This window comes from Trachemys scripta, chromosome 2, assembly GCF_013100865.1.
Source record: "Trachemys scripta elegans isolate TJP31775 chromosome 2, CAS_Tse_1.0, whole genome shotgun sequence".
In the NCBI taxonomy this organism is placed as follows: domain Eukaryota; kingdom Metazoa; phylum Chordata; order Testudines; family Emydidae; genus Trachemys; species Trachemys scripta.
The window spans coordinates 215,707,837-215,724,241 of NC_048299.1; the positions used below are offsets into that span (position 1 = coordinate 215,707,837).

The following is a 16,405-nucleotide window of genomic DNA, read 5'->3' on the forward strand; positions in this document are numbered from 1 at the left end:
CCATCCCCTTATGCTCTAAGTGCAAGGCTCATTTTGATTACCTTTTCTTCTCCCAGCCATGGGGGTGGCAGACGGAAACTGAGAGTTGGGGGGCAACCCTCAATCTATCAGTTGCACACATAAATCTCTCCCACAGGAGACACAATGAGAAAGAACAAACTACAAGTGACAGATGTTAATCACATGGCTTGATGCACTACTGGAAAATACTCATATGTTACAGTGATGATGGTGGTATAAGAACCTATATAGAGTAGATCAGAATTATATATGTAGCATGGTACACAGAAGTGGTGAAAGGGGAATTTGGGCTCTCTTAATCTTCTCGGTGAAGTTTATTTAAATATATTGTCCTTACATATGTATTTAAAAGTCCTGCGTCCTTTATTTCACATTCCTTTCATACTTTGTATATCTTGGGGCTTTGCATCCCTGAAGTGTTCCACTGATAGAGACATCATGCACCATCCTTTTCTTGTTTGTTTACTCTTCAGTTTATTCTGTTTAACCTTATACCACTTGTCTTTGTTTTGTACCCTATAGCTCTATATTGCATCAGTCCCTTCAGACTGTAAGTTATTTAGGGCAAAGACTTGTTTGCATATACTTCAACTATTGTTCAGAGCTGGGATCACCAGAGATAATATCTGAATAATACACATACATGAAAAATATATAATATAATCATAATGGAGGGAAGTAGTGATAACCATTTTTTAGTGTGTGTATAACACCCACTTTTTTGTGTAATTGTGATTCATGGGCTTGTCTACCATGGAAAGTTTTACCAGTTATACCAGTATAATCAGTGCTTAATTGATAATGAAAGAGGTGCCGGAGCTCAAGTTGGTTGGCCAGAAAGCAGCAGCTGCTGGCTGGGCACCAAGTTCTGAAGGCAGCGCAGCCATCAGCAGAAACACAGAAGTAAAGGTGCCATTAGAGTATGATATTGCTACCCTTACTTCTGTGCTGCTGCTGGGGCTGCGCTGCCTGCAGTGCTGGATGGCCAGAGAATGGTGGCTGCTGGCCGGGAGCCAGAAGTGCCCCTGTCAGGGCTATGGACTGCCAACCTAGAGGTGTTGACACTAAGCCCTGGCACAAATTAAGCACTGGGTATAGTTGAATAAACTTAGTTATGCAGATATAACTCCCTGTTTGGACACTCTTATTCTGGAATGAGAAAGGCTTTTTTTGGTTTCACTTTAACCCCTTCCTAAGTAACATAAACTAAACCAAAACAAGGCACTCTTATAATAAACTCATCCACATAGGGAGAGTTATAGCAGTACAACTATATCCCAGTTAGATTTACACCATAGTTTATGCTGGTAGTATAAACAAGCCCATCCTGTGTACAGCATAAGCTTATGGTGCAGGGGTGAGTTGATGTTGACATCTGTTTCGTATATTGAAGCAAATTATCATTATTGTTACTTATTATTTGTATGACAGTGGTGCCTCGGAGTCCCAGTCATGGACCAGCAACCCATTCTGTTAGGTGCTGCACAAATACAAATCAAGAAGACAGCCCTTGCACCCCAAGAGCTTACAATCCAAGTATAAGGGCAGGTCTTCACTACGGGGGGGGGGTCGATTTAAGATACGCAAATTCAGCTACGTGAATAGCGTAGCTGAATTCGACGTATCAGAGCCGACTTACCCCGCTGTGAGGACGGCAGCAAAATCTACCTCCGCAGGCCGCGGCTCCCCATCAACGGCACTTACTCCTACCTCCGCTGGTGGAGTAAGCGCATCAATTCGGGGATCGATTGTCGCCCGAGAGATCGATTTCTACCCACCGATACAGGCAGGTAGTGTAGACCTAACCTAAGACAAGAGACAACAGATGGGTACAGACAGATGGGGGAGTGCAAGGAAACAATATCTGCCAGCATGCCAGGCAGTAGGTAAACTCCGTTGAGTTCACTGTTTTATCTGTATTATCCCAGGAAAGGGGCGCAGTCACAAGCCACACAATCCATGGACACGCGCTCCACGGCGCGGCGTCCTGCCACCCCGCCCACATTGTCTCACCGATCCCGCTTCCCCTCCGCCCGCTCCGTCCCCGCCCGCCTGTCCTCCTCCGCCCCTCCCCCCTCCGACACAGCCGCGTCGCGACAGTTGGGAGGGGGAAGGAGTTCCGGCTGCCGTAAAGTGACGCGCACAGCCTAGCGTCGCATGCTGCTAGCTGCTGGCGGCCGCTTTTGCCCTTGCAGGCCGCGGGCGTGCGGGAGCGGCAGCGAGCAGCCATGGCAGCCGCGTCGCGGGGCGGTGGCGGCGGGCCCAAGGCGCTGGAGCTACTCCGGGCCCTGCCCAGGGTCAGCCTGGTTAACCTGAGACCCAACCCCGGCGCCAAGAAATCGGTGAGTGTCGGGCGCAGGAGACGCGGAGCGGGCTCGGCCCGGGCCTTGCCTCTCCGATAACGAGGCTGGGCCCGCTCCCCCCCAGGTACCCGGGCTGCTGGGCGGCCTCAGCTGCTCAGCGCTGACCCCCGGTTGTTGCAGGATCCGCGCCAGCCCGGGCCGGCTCCTTAGTCCCGAGACCGACTGTCTCTTGCGTTTGCCGGCTGGTCCCGAAGCCCTTTCGGTGCTGTGGGGCCTTGGCGTTCAAAAACCACGAAGCTGGCCTAGAAAATTATGCCGCCTTTTGGCCTTTAGCGTTCGTGCTTTTTTGGGTCCTCTCCCCAGCGATGAGACTGTGTATTCGCCCCCGTGAAAGCTGAAATTCTCCTGGATTGGCTTGACTCCAGGCTGTAGAATGCTAACAGATAAATGTTAAAGATGCTAAAGACTTCTTCTGCTGGTACAGCTTCACGCCCCTGACCAATATAGTTATGCCAACAGAGGTCTGTAATGTAGATGTAATCATCTGTCTCAGTTTGAGAAAATTGCCCACTTGAAACTGCATCACCAGTTGCAGGACTCTTTGTTGCATCACCAGTGCAAACTCTTAATGTAGATATTTTCCTCGACTGCAGTGTGTCCATATCGAAGGGTTTGGATTGATTGAATTACCTCAATGTAGTTGCATTGGTGCAGATTTTTGAAACCGTTCCTAATGAGGCTGGGCACAAAAGCCTCAATCCTGAAATTGGATCTTTGTGGGTGAACCCCTTTGACTTTTATGGGGTTCCGCCCAGGGATCCATTTGTTTGGATCCAATTGCAGGATTTGAGTCAAGCGCTTTAAAATAAAATTTATAAGAAGAGCTGCACTATTAACTTGACTGTTCCCTCTTGTCTCCCCACCTCTTCTATTAATGCCCCTTAATTGTGTGTATGGGGGGATAACTTACCAGAAGCTACAGTAGGAAGTGTAAAATGTTGGTAGTTCATGTCTTTGAAAATGTCAGATTCACAATTCTCAAATGGTTAGGGATCAAGGAATATGAAACAGATTTAAAGCCCCAACCCTGGAGAGTGTTCTGTGTAGGAGTCCAACTATGCAGAGTAGCTGATTTTTACAGTACCTAATGTTATGCATTCTGAACTTATTGAATAAAATTAATGTGAAAATACCAACTGCATCATTTAGTGGTGTCTTATTTAAATTGCTACTATCCTGACTACTGTTCACATTATTTAATACATTAAAATAGCCTGAATTAACTAACAGACACCAAATAAAAATAGTCAAATGTTAAAATGAAGAGGTTTTACGTGGTTCCCCGTGTAACAGATGCAAACTGAGAACACAATGAAAGGGAGTAAGAGAATGTGAAATGAATGACCAATACCTATGGTAAATGAGCTTCTATTTTATAGATAGCATTTCTGGTGTAAATAACTCCAATATTAATAAACAGTGAACAGCAAGTCAGTGACACAAGGGAAAATAAGGTTTAAAATGAGTGACATTCCTTCTTATGATGTGCAGTTAATCAGATTATTCTGTGAAGTATCGGGTAATTATTCTTTTACACTATATATAAAAACCTTGCTTTTAAAATAATCCTACAAAGTCAATCAGGGCATGTCTGTACAACAAGCCAGTTCATGGCAAGCTGTGGGGTAAGTGTACAGCCCTCCACCCTTCTGTGCACTAACTGTCTTTGTAGAACCTGCTGCTGCACACTAGAAGTTCCTTCACCCAAACAGCAGTGAAAACTACAAACTCTTGAACCAGTCTGATTCCGTCCAGTCACATTCATGCTAATAAATATATACAAAATTATTTTCTTTTCTTTAACCTCTTATTTTATTGTGAGATGGAATCTTCTCCTGCTCAACTTCCAAATAGAATCCTCACTGAGGCTTGGTCTACACTACAGAATTAGGTGTACAAGGCAGGATGAAATTGACAAGAAAACCAGCTCCCCAGCTGGGCTGCTGCTGGGTCTCCACTCCAAGCGAGGCTGTCGCCTGAGTTCCCTGCTGCACCCTCAGGGTCCTGGCTCCCCACTCTCCTCCGGGAGAATGGTAGCCAACCAGACTCCGGGCGTGGATCACCCTGCTGGAGGCGAGAAGTCCTGGGTGGTTGTCCCCTCCCTTCCCAGAGGGGAGTTGTGCAAAGCTGAGAGCCCCGGCTCTCATCCCCCCACACTATCCCTCTTCAGTTGGTGGAAATGGTCTTGGTGAGGACACGCACCACCGACAGGAGGAGGATAGTGTGGACATCAGCCATTGCAGTAATTATTGCGGTGGCTTCAAGTTAACCTAACATAGGTCGATTTAAGATTGTAGTGTAGACATGACCTAAATGGGCAGGAAATCTCAGTAGTTTATCATTCAGGAGAAAGTATCTGACTCTTAGACCTACAATAATACCTAATCTCTTTTTATATAGCACTTTTCATTTGTTGATTTCAAAATGCTTTGCAATCTTTTGAATGTATTTATCCTCATAATACCTCTGAGAGGTAGGGAAGTACTATTATCCTCATTTTACAGAGAGGGAAACTGAGACACAGAAAGGCTAAGTGATTTTCCTAAGGTCACACAGGATCTGTGGTGGAGCAAGGAATTGAAGTTGGGTCTCCCAAGTCCTAGACTAGTGCTGTAACCACTTAACCATCCTTGCTCGCTAACAACATGTTAGAGGAAAATATAGTACTAAATGGCTACACTACAGAACTTACAGCGCTGCTAGTGCAGATGCTCTAAGCTGATGGGTGAGAGGTCTTCCATCAACTTAATTACTTCAGCTCTCCCACCTACATAGTGCTATCCACACTGGCACTTTGGCTGGTATAACTTACGTTGCTTGTGGGGTGTATGTGTGGCTTATTTATACCCCTGGATGACATAACTTATATTCTTACTTTCGCTTTGTACATATCCATGTAGACTTTCAAACCATTTGATTAGGTAACTATCTAGAATCACATTTTGTTTAATATTCTCTCCTTTAGTTAGAGAAGTAGAAATGCTTAACTTTTCTCACCAGTCTCACCCAGTTCATTGGAGAACAGTCTTATATTTCCTCAGAATGTACATTGCCAGAGTTTATGTATCCATAGTGTAATTAACTGAATTTAGGAATTATTGCTTTCAAGGAAAGAAGACGTGGCCGTGGAGGACATGGAGGTAAGAAAAGTGGTCGAGGTCATAGAGGACAAAGACAAAGAGGAAATCGCCCCCGATTGGGCTTTGAGGGTGGCCAGACTCCATTTTACTTGATTATTCCAAAATATGGGTATAATGAAGGACACAGGTAAGTTTACTTTCTAGATTTATTTCAAGTGGAATGTCATTTGCTTTTAGCTTTCTTCTGAAGTGGCAGTCAAAATCTAATTTTGTGAACACAGCCCGAACATGTGAGACAGTCTCCCCTTTCAGTTAGTCATCTGTTTTTCCCCCAAATTTCTCCACCCTCCCCCTTGTCACTTTCTGTAACTTTCAATCCACTAGTCTCCCTCACTTCTCTGCCACCTTCTGAACCGCTCTTCCCTTCATTTTTTACTCTCCATATTGATGACTCCCTAGTTACAGCCTTCTACCCTCTTTTCCACACTTGACTGCTTTGTCTGTTTCTCTCTTTCAGCTGTATCTGTCCCACCACTCCTCCTGCTCAGCTCTTGCTCTCTCTCCACCTTTATTATCTCCACTCATGCACTCACTTGCCTTAATCTGAAGCCTGTTGAAAGACTCCCAGGGACCCTCGTGGGCTTTGGATCAACCCCATTGGGTTCAACATCTCTGCAAGATCACCTGCTCTTCCTTCAGCTCTTGGCCAACCAATCCTACTTACTCACTTCCATACCTCTCATCATGGTAACTTTTTTCCATTTTAGATAAACTCAAAGGCGTATAGTGGTTCCAGGGACTTTGAGAGATCATCTAGTCAAGCCCTGTGCTGAGGCAAGATCAAGTATACCTAGATCATACTTGACAGGTGTTTGTCCAGTCTGTTCTTACATCACCGCCAGTGATGGTGATTTTACAACTTCCCTAGGAACCCTGTTTTAGTGCTTAACTATCCTTACAGTTGGAAAAGCTTTTATGAGTAGCTAACCTAAATCTCCCTTGCTACAGATTAAGCCCGTTACTTCTTGTCATACTATCAGTAGACATGGAGGACAACAATTGATCATCATCCTCTTTATAACAACCCTTAACGTATTTGAGAACTGTTATCTGGTACCCCCTCGTTCTTCTAGCCTCAAGACTAAACATGCCAAAGTGTTGGCTTTTTTTTTTTTTTTTTTTTTTTCTTCAACTTTTCCCCATAGGTTTAGATTGTCTAAATCTTTTTTCATTTTTATAGCTCTCCTCTGGGCTCTGTCCAGTTTGTTCACATCTTTCTTGAAGTGTGGCATTCAAACCTACACACACTACTGCAGGTGAGGCCACACCAGAGCCAAGTAGAACGGAACAATTACCTCACGTGTCTTACATAGTACACGCCTACTAATATACCCCAGAGTGATATTAAGCTTTTTCGCAACTGCATCTTATTGTTGGGTCATATTCAACTTGTGATTCACTCTAGCCTCCAGCAGTACTTCCACCTAGCCAGTTATTCCCCATTTTGCAGGTAATGCATTTGTTTTTTAGTTCTGAAGTACAGAACTTTGGACTTGTCTTTATTGAATTTCATTTTGTTGCTTTCAGACCAATTCTCCAACTTAACAAGGTCTTTTTGAATTCTAGTCCTGTCCTCCAAAGTGCTTGCAACCCCTCCCAGTTTTGTGTCATCTGAAGATTTTATAAACATACTCTCCACTCCATTGTCCAAGTCATTAGTTAAAATATCGAACAGTACTTGACCCAGGACAGACCCTGTGAGACCCACTAGATACACACCCCCACTTTCTCCCAGTTTCACAGTGAACTGTTGATAACTACTCTTTGAGTACAGTCTTGCAACCACTTGCAGCCACCTTATTGTAACTTAATCTACACCACATTTCCTTAATTTGCTTATAAGAATGTCATGTGAGACTGTATCAAAAGCTTTACTGAAATCTAGATAAATCACATCTGTAGCTTCCTCCCTATCTGATATGCCAGTAACCCTCTCAAAGAAGGAAATTTGGTTGGTTTGGCATGGTTTGTTCTTAAAAGATCCCTGATGGCTATTATTTATAACACTGTTATCCTATAGGTACCCATACATTGTTTAATAATTGATTCCAGTATCTTTCCAGGTATCAAAGTTAGGCTGACTGATCTATAATTCCCCTGCTCCTCTTTTTTTATTCTCTCCTTTTTTTAAAGATATGTACTATGTTTGCCCTGTTCAAGCCCTCGGGGACCTCATCTCAAAGATAATTGGTAATGGTTCTGAGGTTTCTTCAGTTAGTTCCTTAAGTACTGAGGATGAATTTCATCAGGCCCTGCTGACTTGAATACATCTAATTTACCTAAACATTCTTTAACGTATTATTCTTTATCTGCTTTAGCTTGTCCTCCTTCCCTGTTGTGACCTTTTCAGTGAAGACTGAAGCAAAATAGGCATTAAACTCCTCAGCCTTCTTGATGTCCTCTGTTGTTAGCTCTCCTTGCCTGTTAAGTAGTGGACCTACTTGTTCCTTTGTGTTTGTCTTGCTCCTAATGAATTGATAAAACTTTTTATTGCCTTTTATGTCCTTGGCTTGGTGTAACTCACTTTGTGTTTTGGGCTATGTCTACATTAGCACTTCTGTCAATAAAATTTCTGTCGGTCAGTAGTGTGGAAAAAAACACCCCCCGGTCAACATAAGTTTCGTTAACAAAAGCACCAGTGTGGACAGCGCTATGTCAGCGAGAGACACTCTCCTGCTGACAAAGGCCTTGGCTACACTTGCGAGTTACAGCGCAATAAAGCATCCCCGGGCGCTCTAGCTCACTCCTCGCTCACACTGGCAAGGCACGTAAAGCGCTCTGACTACGCAGGTGTTGCGTGAACGAGGTGTTGCGTTACTGCACTGTGATCAGCCTCCGGAAATGTCCCATAATCCCCTTAATCAAGTGGCCACTCTTGTTATTGTTATGAAATCGGCTGCAGGAATGCGGAAATGCCCTTTCAAAGCTCCGTTTCGGAGAAGCCGGCTGCTTATCAGCTCCGAGAAAAAGCAAACATTTACGCTTTGCTGGGGGGGGGGGGGGGGGAGATCTGAATTTACAAGACAGCATGCTGACACACTCTTAGCACCCCAAAACCCCACTCTCTCTCCCCCCACATACACACAACACACTCCTTGCCACACTCCACCCCACCCCCCCATTTGAAAAGCACGTTGCAGTCACTTGCATGCTGGGATAGCTGCCCATAATGCACCGCTCCCAATGCTGCTGCAAGTGCCACAAATGTGGCCATGCCAGTGTGCTTGAAGCTGTCAGTGTGGACAGACTGCAGCGCTTTCCCTACTGCGCTCTACGAAGGTGGGTTTAACTCTCAGCGCTCTACATCTGAAAGTGTAGCTATGCCCATAGCTACCCCTGCTCATGGGGGGTGGTTTAATTGGGGGGGAAGGGTTAGCTCAAGTGGTTTGAGCATTGGCCTGCTAAACCCAGGGTTGTGAGTTCAGTTCTTGAGGGGGATATTTAGTGATCTGGGGCAAAAATCTGTCAGGGTCAGCACTCGGTCCTGCTGTGAAGGCAGGGGACTGGACTCAATGACCTTTCAAGGTCCCTTCCAGTTCTATGAAATCGGTATATCTCCATATTAAATTATGCTGACAGGAAAGCTCTCTCCTGTTGACAGAGTAGCTTCATGGGAAACCTTGCAGCGGCATAGCTTCAGATGTGCTGCTGAAAGGTCTGTAGTGTAGACATAGCCTTAACCTTTCTGATTTTGTCCGTTCACACTTGCACTATTCTTTTTTACTCATCCTTAGCAATGTTCAAAACCGTTGTCCTTGTCGACTTCTGCGCCCTTATTGACTGCCCATAGTCTTGCTAACTTCCTTAACAGCAAAATTCACTGGATTCAGCTGAAGTATCCTACTCCATAGTTTTTTCATTTCATCTTGCACCCTGTGCTCTGCTTATGCATCCTGCTTTGCTTCCTTCTCCCATTGGAATTTGTGTGCTTTTTCCATGACTGTCCTTGCTTTTGGAACACCCTTCCTCTTCCAGTGGGGCAATTGTCCTCAAACTCTACAGATACTTTCTCATAATCCACTTCTGTCAGTCATTGATCTACACATCACTATTTTTTGCCTTACTTTATTGCTCCAATTAAAAATAAATCAGAACTTACAGGTTTCATGTGCAACGTGAAACCCATGTTTCTCCTTGTCTGTCTTCATTTCTTGTGTAATTTAGTGTGCACGCTGTTTGGGTCCATGACTTTCTTTTAATTCTGTAAATGCAAATTTATGGCACTAATATTCGTAACAGTGGCAAACATATACCACAGTTTTAGCCATTAAGGGCCATGTGATATATTGCATGTGTTTAACTCCTTCACCCTTGAGCTGTTTCTAATCTATGCTTGTGTATAAAGTCTTACTAAATATGTAGTTTGATTTTTATTTTTTTTTATTTTTTTAATGGTATTAATACTGACTTTGATGAATATTCATGTGTATGTTTCTATTCTGTGGAATGAAGTATAGGTAGCAGATTTGTTTTCATTACTAAAGGTTTTCTGTGTATATGCCTAATAATTAAGTGAATTTAATATGTGGTTAGTAGTGACATTTGATTAGTATTATGAAAACTTTTTTTAAGCAAGTTGCTTTCTTAATCTTTATTTCCAAATAGTCATCTCCCTCCCCTTAACTTACCTTACCATGAAAGTGGATGAGCAGCACTTTCCACAGGTGGTTAGACAGGGACTTCCTGAATCAGCAATCCAAAATAGGGAATGCTGAAGAACATCTAAAAACTAGGAGTTTCTCATTAATGTTAAATGTATTTAGTAAACGGCCTTTTTAATGAAAAATTATCCAATCTTCTACAGTGACAGAAGTTTAACAGTAACTTGTGTTGTACAGTAAAACAATAGCAAAGTAAATTAGCAATGTGGTAAAAGAGTCTGTTCCTGTAACTCTACAGTTGTTCCAAGAAACATATCCTGTACTTAGAAATATAATTTTTGCCAAAATACAGGTAAATGGTCTCTTTGTAGCTTGTGGTTAACATACATTTACCTTATCTGTGAATATTCTTTAACCAAAAGGTATTTTGTAATCTTGTGTAAATGTTGCTATTTGCTTTAATCCAAGCCCAAACTATTGGAAAATGTCTTTCCAGTTTATTCTTACATGATAACAAAGACCAAACACAGTTAAGTGTTTGCATGTGTTTATGGGTGATATACTTACTGTGCATATGTAATCAAACAAAATTTCCATCCCATATTTACAGTATTCTTCCTATTCTTAATCTCTGTCTCGGTCCCCTTGTATAAAAACGAGTGAAAATACTTCCAGGGTTTGAAAAATGTATGCCGGTTAGCGGAAGTCACAGCCTACCAGCCATAGTGAAAAATATTTGTGCCACTATACTGACTGTAGGTTACAGGAATAAGAGTTGTATATTTTAAATACTTTGCTTCATTTAATTGTAATACTGAGCTTTCTATTTCATTTGGTTGTTAGAAATATAACTCTCTACTATGACTGATCAAATAGCCAAAATCTTGAATATATTATTTAATAAATTTCACAGGTATTTAAATACATCCATTACAGTATCTGACTAATTATACAACTCACTGGATAACAGAGACAAGTATTTGAATAAACTATTTGAAAACTTGATTTTTCACCTGTGATTCAGCCAGCCTGCTTATACTTTCTTTCCCTTTTAGCCCCATTCCTTTTTTTAAGCTGATGGCTCTTGGCTGCAATCTTTCTGCTCCCCTTGAGTGTGTGGGGGAGTAGATTTGGCAAGCTGGTCAGTTGATTAGTTGTATAATATCAGTGGTCTGATTAACTGACTACCTATTATTTGACTTGTCAAATATTCCAGCAAGAATGCCCTGATGTAGTGGCTGGCCTGCTTTTTTGATTGTGTCATGGTGTGTCAACTTTTTTGAATGTCATTACAGTGTGCTTCACATTTTTCTGAATAAAAATAACTGAGTTAAGTAACTTGTTTGTTTGTTTGTTTTTCAATTAGGCATATGTATTTATCTAAGGCTAAGCTTATTGGAGACCATAAAGTCTTACTCCTTTGTTACTGTTATGGTAAATTAGTGTTTTAAAATATTTGACCATTTTGGATATTATTTGACCAATCAAATGCCCAACCATATGGGGGAGTGGATATTTACTCAATATTTCCTTACCTTGCAGGGTGATATGAGGGATAAATCATTAATATTTGTGAGGTGCTTGCTTACAATAAGCCCAATAGAAAAGCAATTAAATAAAAATTGTCAACTAGACATAAGCCGAGAAAGAGCTCACATTGGAGTAGAATACTGAGGATTCTTTGCATATGCTTCTATGTCATGGAGTCGGATTCTCATGTGTCAACAAGGCTGCTGAGTTAGACTCATAGGAGAAGTGGTTGTCGAAAATCTTCTTGACTTGCCAAAGAGCATTCAAACTTTCTGATTTCCTCTTCAGAATAACACTTAGCCTCTCCCTCTAGAACCCAGACCATCTGTGCAAATTAAGCTGACCAGCTGCTGGGGATGTTACTTTGATGTGAATTGAACCCAGTAATAGTGTTGGTTTCCTATTTTATAAAACGGGAATAAAATGTACTTATGGATGGGCCTATTTTTAAACAAAATTACTTGGAACATTTAGGAAAGGGTGGAAAACAAAAAAGTATTGTATCATTCATTTGTCTCTTAACCCACTAAACCTGGAAGCTTGTTTCACTCTGCTAACTAAACTGAATTTCAGCTTCATGTTTTGAAATCCTAAACTTCTTTGCTCTTCTTTGCCTTTTCTCCAGCCACAGGCGCCAATATCACCCCCTCAGTCTTCAAAAGCTGCAATACCTTATTGACTTGGGTAGAGTGGACCCCACTCAACCGATCGATTTAACCCAGCTCACCAATGCCAGAGGTGTGACAGTACAGCCACTCAAAAGGGATTATGGTGTCCAACTAGTGGAGAAGGTATGTCTGAAATACATTATTAGTCTACTGGTAGTGGAAAGCCTCCTTTTTTTTTTTTTTTGTTTTTTTTGGTTTGGTTTGGTTTCCCCTCCCTCCCTCTCTCATGGAAGCGTGACTACTTTTCTAAGCCACAGTTTTGTTTCCAAATGCTAATGCTAAATCCACTAGAGGGCACTATTTATTCATGAAAAGCTGGACAGTGTGTTATGATTTGCAAGATGTTATTTTTTCACTTGGAAGAGAGTTAACATTGTTAAATCATGTAATGGAATATTGTAGAACTGTGACCCAACTTAGTTTTTGTATTTCATATTTGATACTCTGTAGAGATGGCTAAATATAGCTACCAAAATATTCCATTTACGTTTAACTAAACTAAGCACATGCTGTAACTTGCAGGGTGCCGATAACTTTTCAGCAAAAGTAAATATTGAAGTACAGATGGCATCTGAGCTAGCCATTGCTGCAATTGAAAAAAATGGTGGTGTTATTACGACAGGCTTCTATGATCCACGGAGTTTGGGTAAGAATTCCCCCTCATCTCCCCACTTCTTTTCTTTGATGGAATGGAGTTGTTTTTTTTAAATCTAAATCCTAAATGTAGACGGCATTGGAAAGAGTCAATCATTCGTTCTTTTTGAAGATCCAGTAGGAGCTCTGTTAAATCAGTGCAGTTGAGAATCTGCTACTCAATTAACCTCCCTCAAAAGCAGTACTTGCTCATTTTTCCATTATTTACTCTTGGCTTATCAGCCCTACCCAGTCAATGATGCTATATAAATTATTCTGTTTAGGGAAAAAACTACATTTAAGGAGTTTGCAGATTTGGGGTGCAAGGTTGCTTTTAGGTGGGGGTTGGGAGGAACATGTTAAACTAGCTGAGTGCTGCAGGTTTGTTTATTTGTTTATTTTTACAATTGTATCTGATGACCATTATGTCCATATTAGATGTAGGGAAAATATTGACAGTGAAAGTTGAAGTGCTTGAAATAAATAAATAAATAAATATATAATTTTACATTCATAACAAAATGCGAAAGTGGGCTTATATTCCTGGGACTCCTCTTCTAGGAATACAATCCATTTGGGGAGTTGGGGGGCAAAAGAGCCAATTTAAAGCAAAATACGGATTTGAAATGTATTTTTTAAATTGTGGAAGTGATTTGTTTTGGGTTTTTTTGAAATCAAAATTTGAGGAGCATGGAATCACCTTAAACAAAATAGCTATCACTTTTTTACAAAGTTTCAGTGAAGAGTGTGGTTTCTGCTTGGCTTGAGTCTGTACATGTGAATGTTGGGCAAGATGCAATCTACCGTATTAATGGTGGTTGCATGCATGAACTGGAGGCCAAACGTGATCCTTATTGAGTGAATTGTATTACGTTGGTCTTGTCCATTTTTCTAGACCAACCAAAGAAACCCAGAACACTTTAGTTAATAAATAAATGGTGGACTGTACCCATCCCTGGGGATGTTCCCAATAAACTGTTTGTTTGGCATTTGTAAAGAGAAATTCTTATTAGGGCAGTACATTAGAGAGAGTTCTCCATAAGCTGAAAATAAACAGCCCTGGTATATGCAGTGGTGTTGTAGCTATGTCGGTCCCAGGATATTAGAAAGACAAGGTGGGGAGGTAATAGCTTTTATTGGACCAACTTCTGTTGATCATCCACCATGTCTCTCTAGCCCTGATATAACAGTCCTAACCTACAAGCAAGGCCTTTAAGTACATGGTAATCTTACAGTTTACATTACTGTACCATATCTTTCTTTCTTTCCAAACCAGGCATGCTATACAGTAACTCCTCACTTAAAGTCGTCCCGGTTAACGTTGTTATGTTGCTGATCAATTAGGGAACATGCTAATTTAAAGTTGTGTAATGCTCCCTTCTAATGTCGTTTGGCAGCCGCCTGCTTTGTCCACTGCTTGCAGGAAGAGCAGCCGGTTGCAGCGAGCTGGTGGGGGGTTTGGAACCATGGTGGACCAGCAGCCCCCTATCAGCTCCCCGCTCCCCTAAGTTCCGTGTTCTGCAGCTGCCCAGCAGGCTGTCAAGCAGCAGTTCAGCTGTCCCTTCCCCCACTGCCATGTGCTGCTCCTGCCCTCTTCCTTGGAGCTGCTCCCAGAGATTCCTGCTTGTTGTGCAGGAGGGGAAGGGGGGGCTGATGTCAGCGTGTCCCCCTCCCCCTGCTCCTGCACCCCGCTTACCCCTTCTCCATATAGAGCAGGGAGGGGACATGGACAGCAGCAGTTGCTGTCTCAACTTCCTGATCCACTTAAAAAGACAATGCATTTAAGAGTGGGTCAGCTTACTTAAAGGGGCAGTGTGCATCTCTCTCTCTCCCACACACACAAGGTGTGTGTCTGTCTGTGTCTGCTATGCTGTCTCCCCTCCCTCGTGTTCGAGCTGCCTTGTGTGAGAGGCTACATTAACAACAATGTGTTAACTAACCCTTGAGGGCTCAGCCAAGTGCTAGTTCTTCATATAGCAGCAAGGCATTCCCTGGGAAATATCCCTCCCTCTTCCACCCTCTAACTTCACCACCTCAACCAAGCTTCACAATCATCATAGCTGTGAACAGTATTAAATTGTTTGTTTAAAACGTGTACTGTGTGTATATCTATATAATATATAGCTTTTTGTATGGTGAAAAAAAATTCCCTGGAACCTAACCCCCCCATTTACATTAATTCTTATGGGGAAATTGGATTTGCTTAACATTGTTTTGCTTAAAGTCGCATTTTTCAGGAACATAACTACAACGTTAAGCGAGGCGTTACTGTACATATTTAAAACATTTTTTCTTAAAACTGGGGTTCATGCAGATGGTTATAAATCAGTATTTCGTTTTAAACAATATTTTTAACTGATTCATTTGGTTTATTGCATTTGTACAACTTAATTGATGTCTGGTATCCCAGAACAAGAAAATATGGAGAGATTTGTCTCTAGTTTTCCTCCTTTCCTCTGCATGAGTTTGTGGCAGGTAAATAATCTAGCAAGAGACTTCAGGCATGTGGTGTACTTGTCTTTTGAGGAAAGGAGGCATCATCTAATTTTTTTGAACCTTGATTATGAAGTACTATTACCTAATTCTTTCTTTCTCTCCTTTGCTTGCCTGTAGAGATTTTGTGTAAGCCAATACCTTTCTTTCTGCGTGGCCAGCCTATTCCAAAGCGAATGCTTCCACCTGAAGATCTGGTTCGTTACTACACAGATGCCAAGAATCGTGGGTATCTAGCCAATCCATCAAATATTCCAGAAGCCAGGCTTGAACTCGCCAAGAAATATGGTTATGTTTTGCCAGACATAAGTAAAGATGAACTTTTCCAAATGCTAAGCACACGTAAGGACCCTAGACAGATTTTCTTTGGTCTTGCTCCAGGTTGGGTGGTAAACATGAGTGAAAAGAAAATCCTGAAACCAACAGACGAGAGGTTGCTAAGATACTACAGCTCATGAATTCTGAGACAACTGCAGATGTACAGGAAACATCTGGATATGAAATAATGGATTAGAAGTGAGGTTTGTTTTTTAAAACACATTCTTATTGTACTAGTCAAAACATTAATATACATTTGTGACTGTGTAATGCTACAGGTACATCTCTTTTCTATATTGAGTCATAATACCGTGTAGTGAAGAGAATAGTCTTTCAAGAATAAAATACACATTTTTCTCTTGCTGTCATTTGCCATTTGTTTCATTGATTACAAATATTCTGATGCTGATCTTATTCTAGAGAATGCTAGTCAAAGGAATTGGTTGTACCAATAACTTTAGCTTTCACTTATTCCTCAAGCCCAATTTTTAACCTTGACTTTCAACTAACATTTTAAGGCTTCTAAAAAAAAAAAAAAGTAGCGAAATGCATCTTGCTGTAAAGACATTTCAGAATTCTTAGTGTTTTAATCAGTGTGTTATACAAAACTGAATCCTTAACACCTTTGTGAGAAAGAT

General features: G+C 41.7%; 1 protein-coding gene across 2 annotated transcripts; it reads left to right on the plus strand.

The window, feature by feature from the left end:
* Positions 1–2,155: 2,155 nt before the first annotated feature.
* On the plus strand, positions 2,156–16,130 carry MRPL15 (mitochondrial ribosomal protein L15). Of its 2 annotated transcripts, XM_034762933.1 has the most exons (6): positions 2,156–2,363; positions 5,494–5,651; positions 12,281–12,446; positions 12,846–12,969; positions 15,570–15,674; positions 15,831–16,130. In XM_034762933.1, the coding sequence occupies exons 1-6, from the start codon at positions 2,250–2,252 to the stop codon at positions 15,905–15,907; spliced, it is 744 nt and encodes a 247-aa protein (XP_034618824.1). In that variant the 5' UTR covers positions 2,156–2,249; the 3' UTR covers positions 15,908–16,130. The 2 variants fall into 2 exon arrangements, with proteins under 2 accessions (XP_034618824.1, XP_034618823.1); XM_034762932.1 differs by having other exon boundaries at positions 2,159–2,363; positions 15,570–16,130.
* Positions 16,131–16,405: the final 275 nt, after the last annotated feature.

Coding starts and splice junctions, on each gene's coding strand:
- MRPL15 (XM_034762932.1), top strand. CDS start 2,250: ATGGCAGCCGCGTCGCGGGGCGGTGGCGGCGGGCCCAAGGCGCTGGAG. Junction 2,364..5,493: donor ACCCCGGCGCCAAGAAATCG/GTGAGTGTCGGG, acceptor ATTGCTTTCAAG/GAAAGAAGACGTGGCCGTGG. Junction 5,652..12,280: donor GGGTATAATGAAGGACACAG/GTAAGTTTACTT, acceptor CCTTTTCTCCAG/CCACAGGCGCCAATATCACC.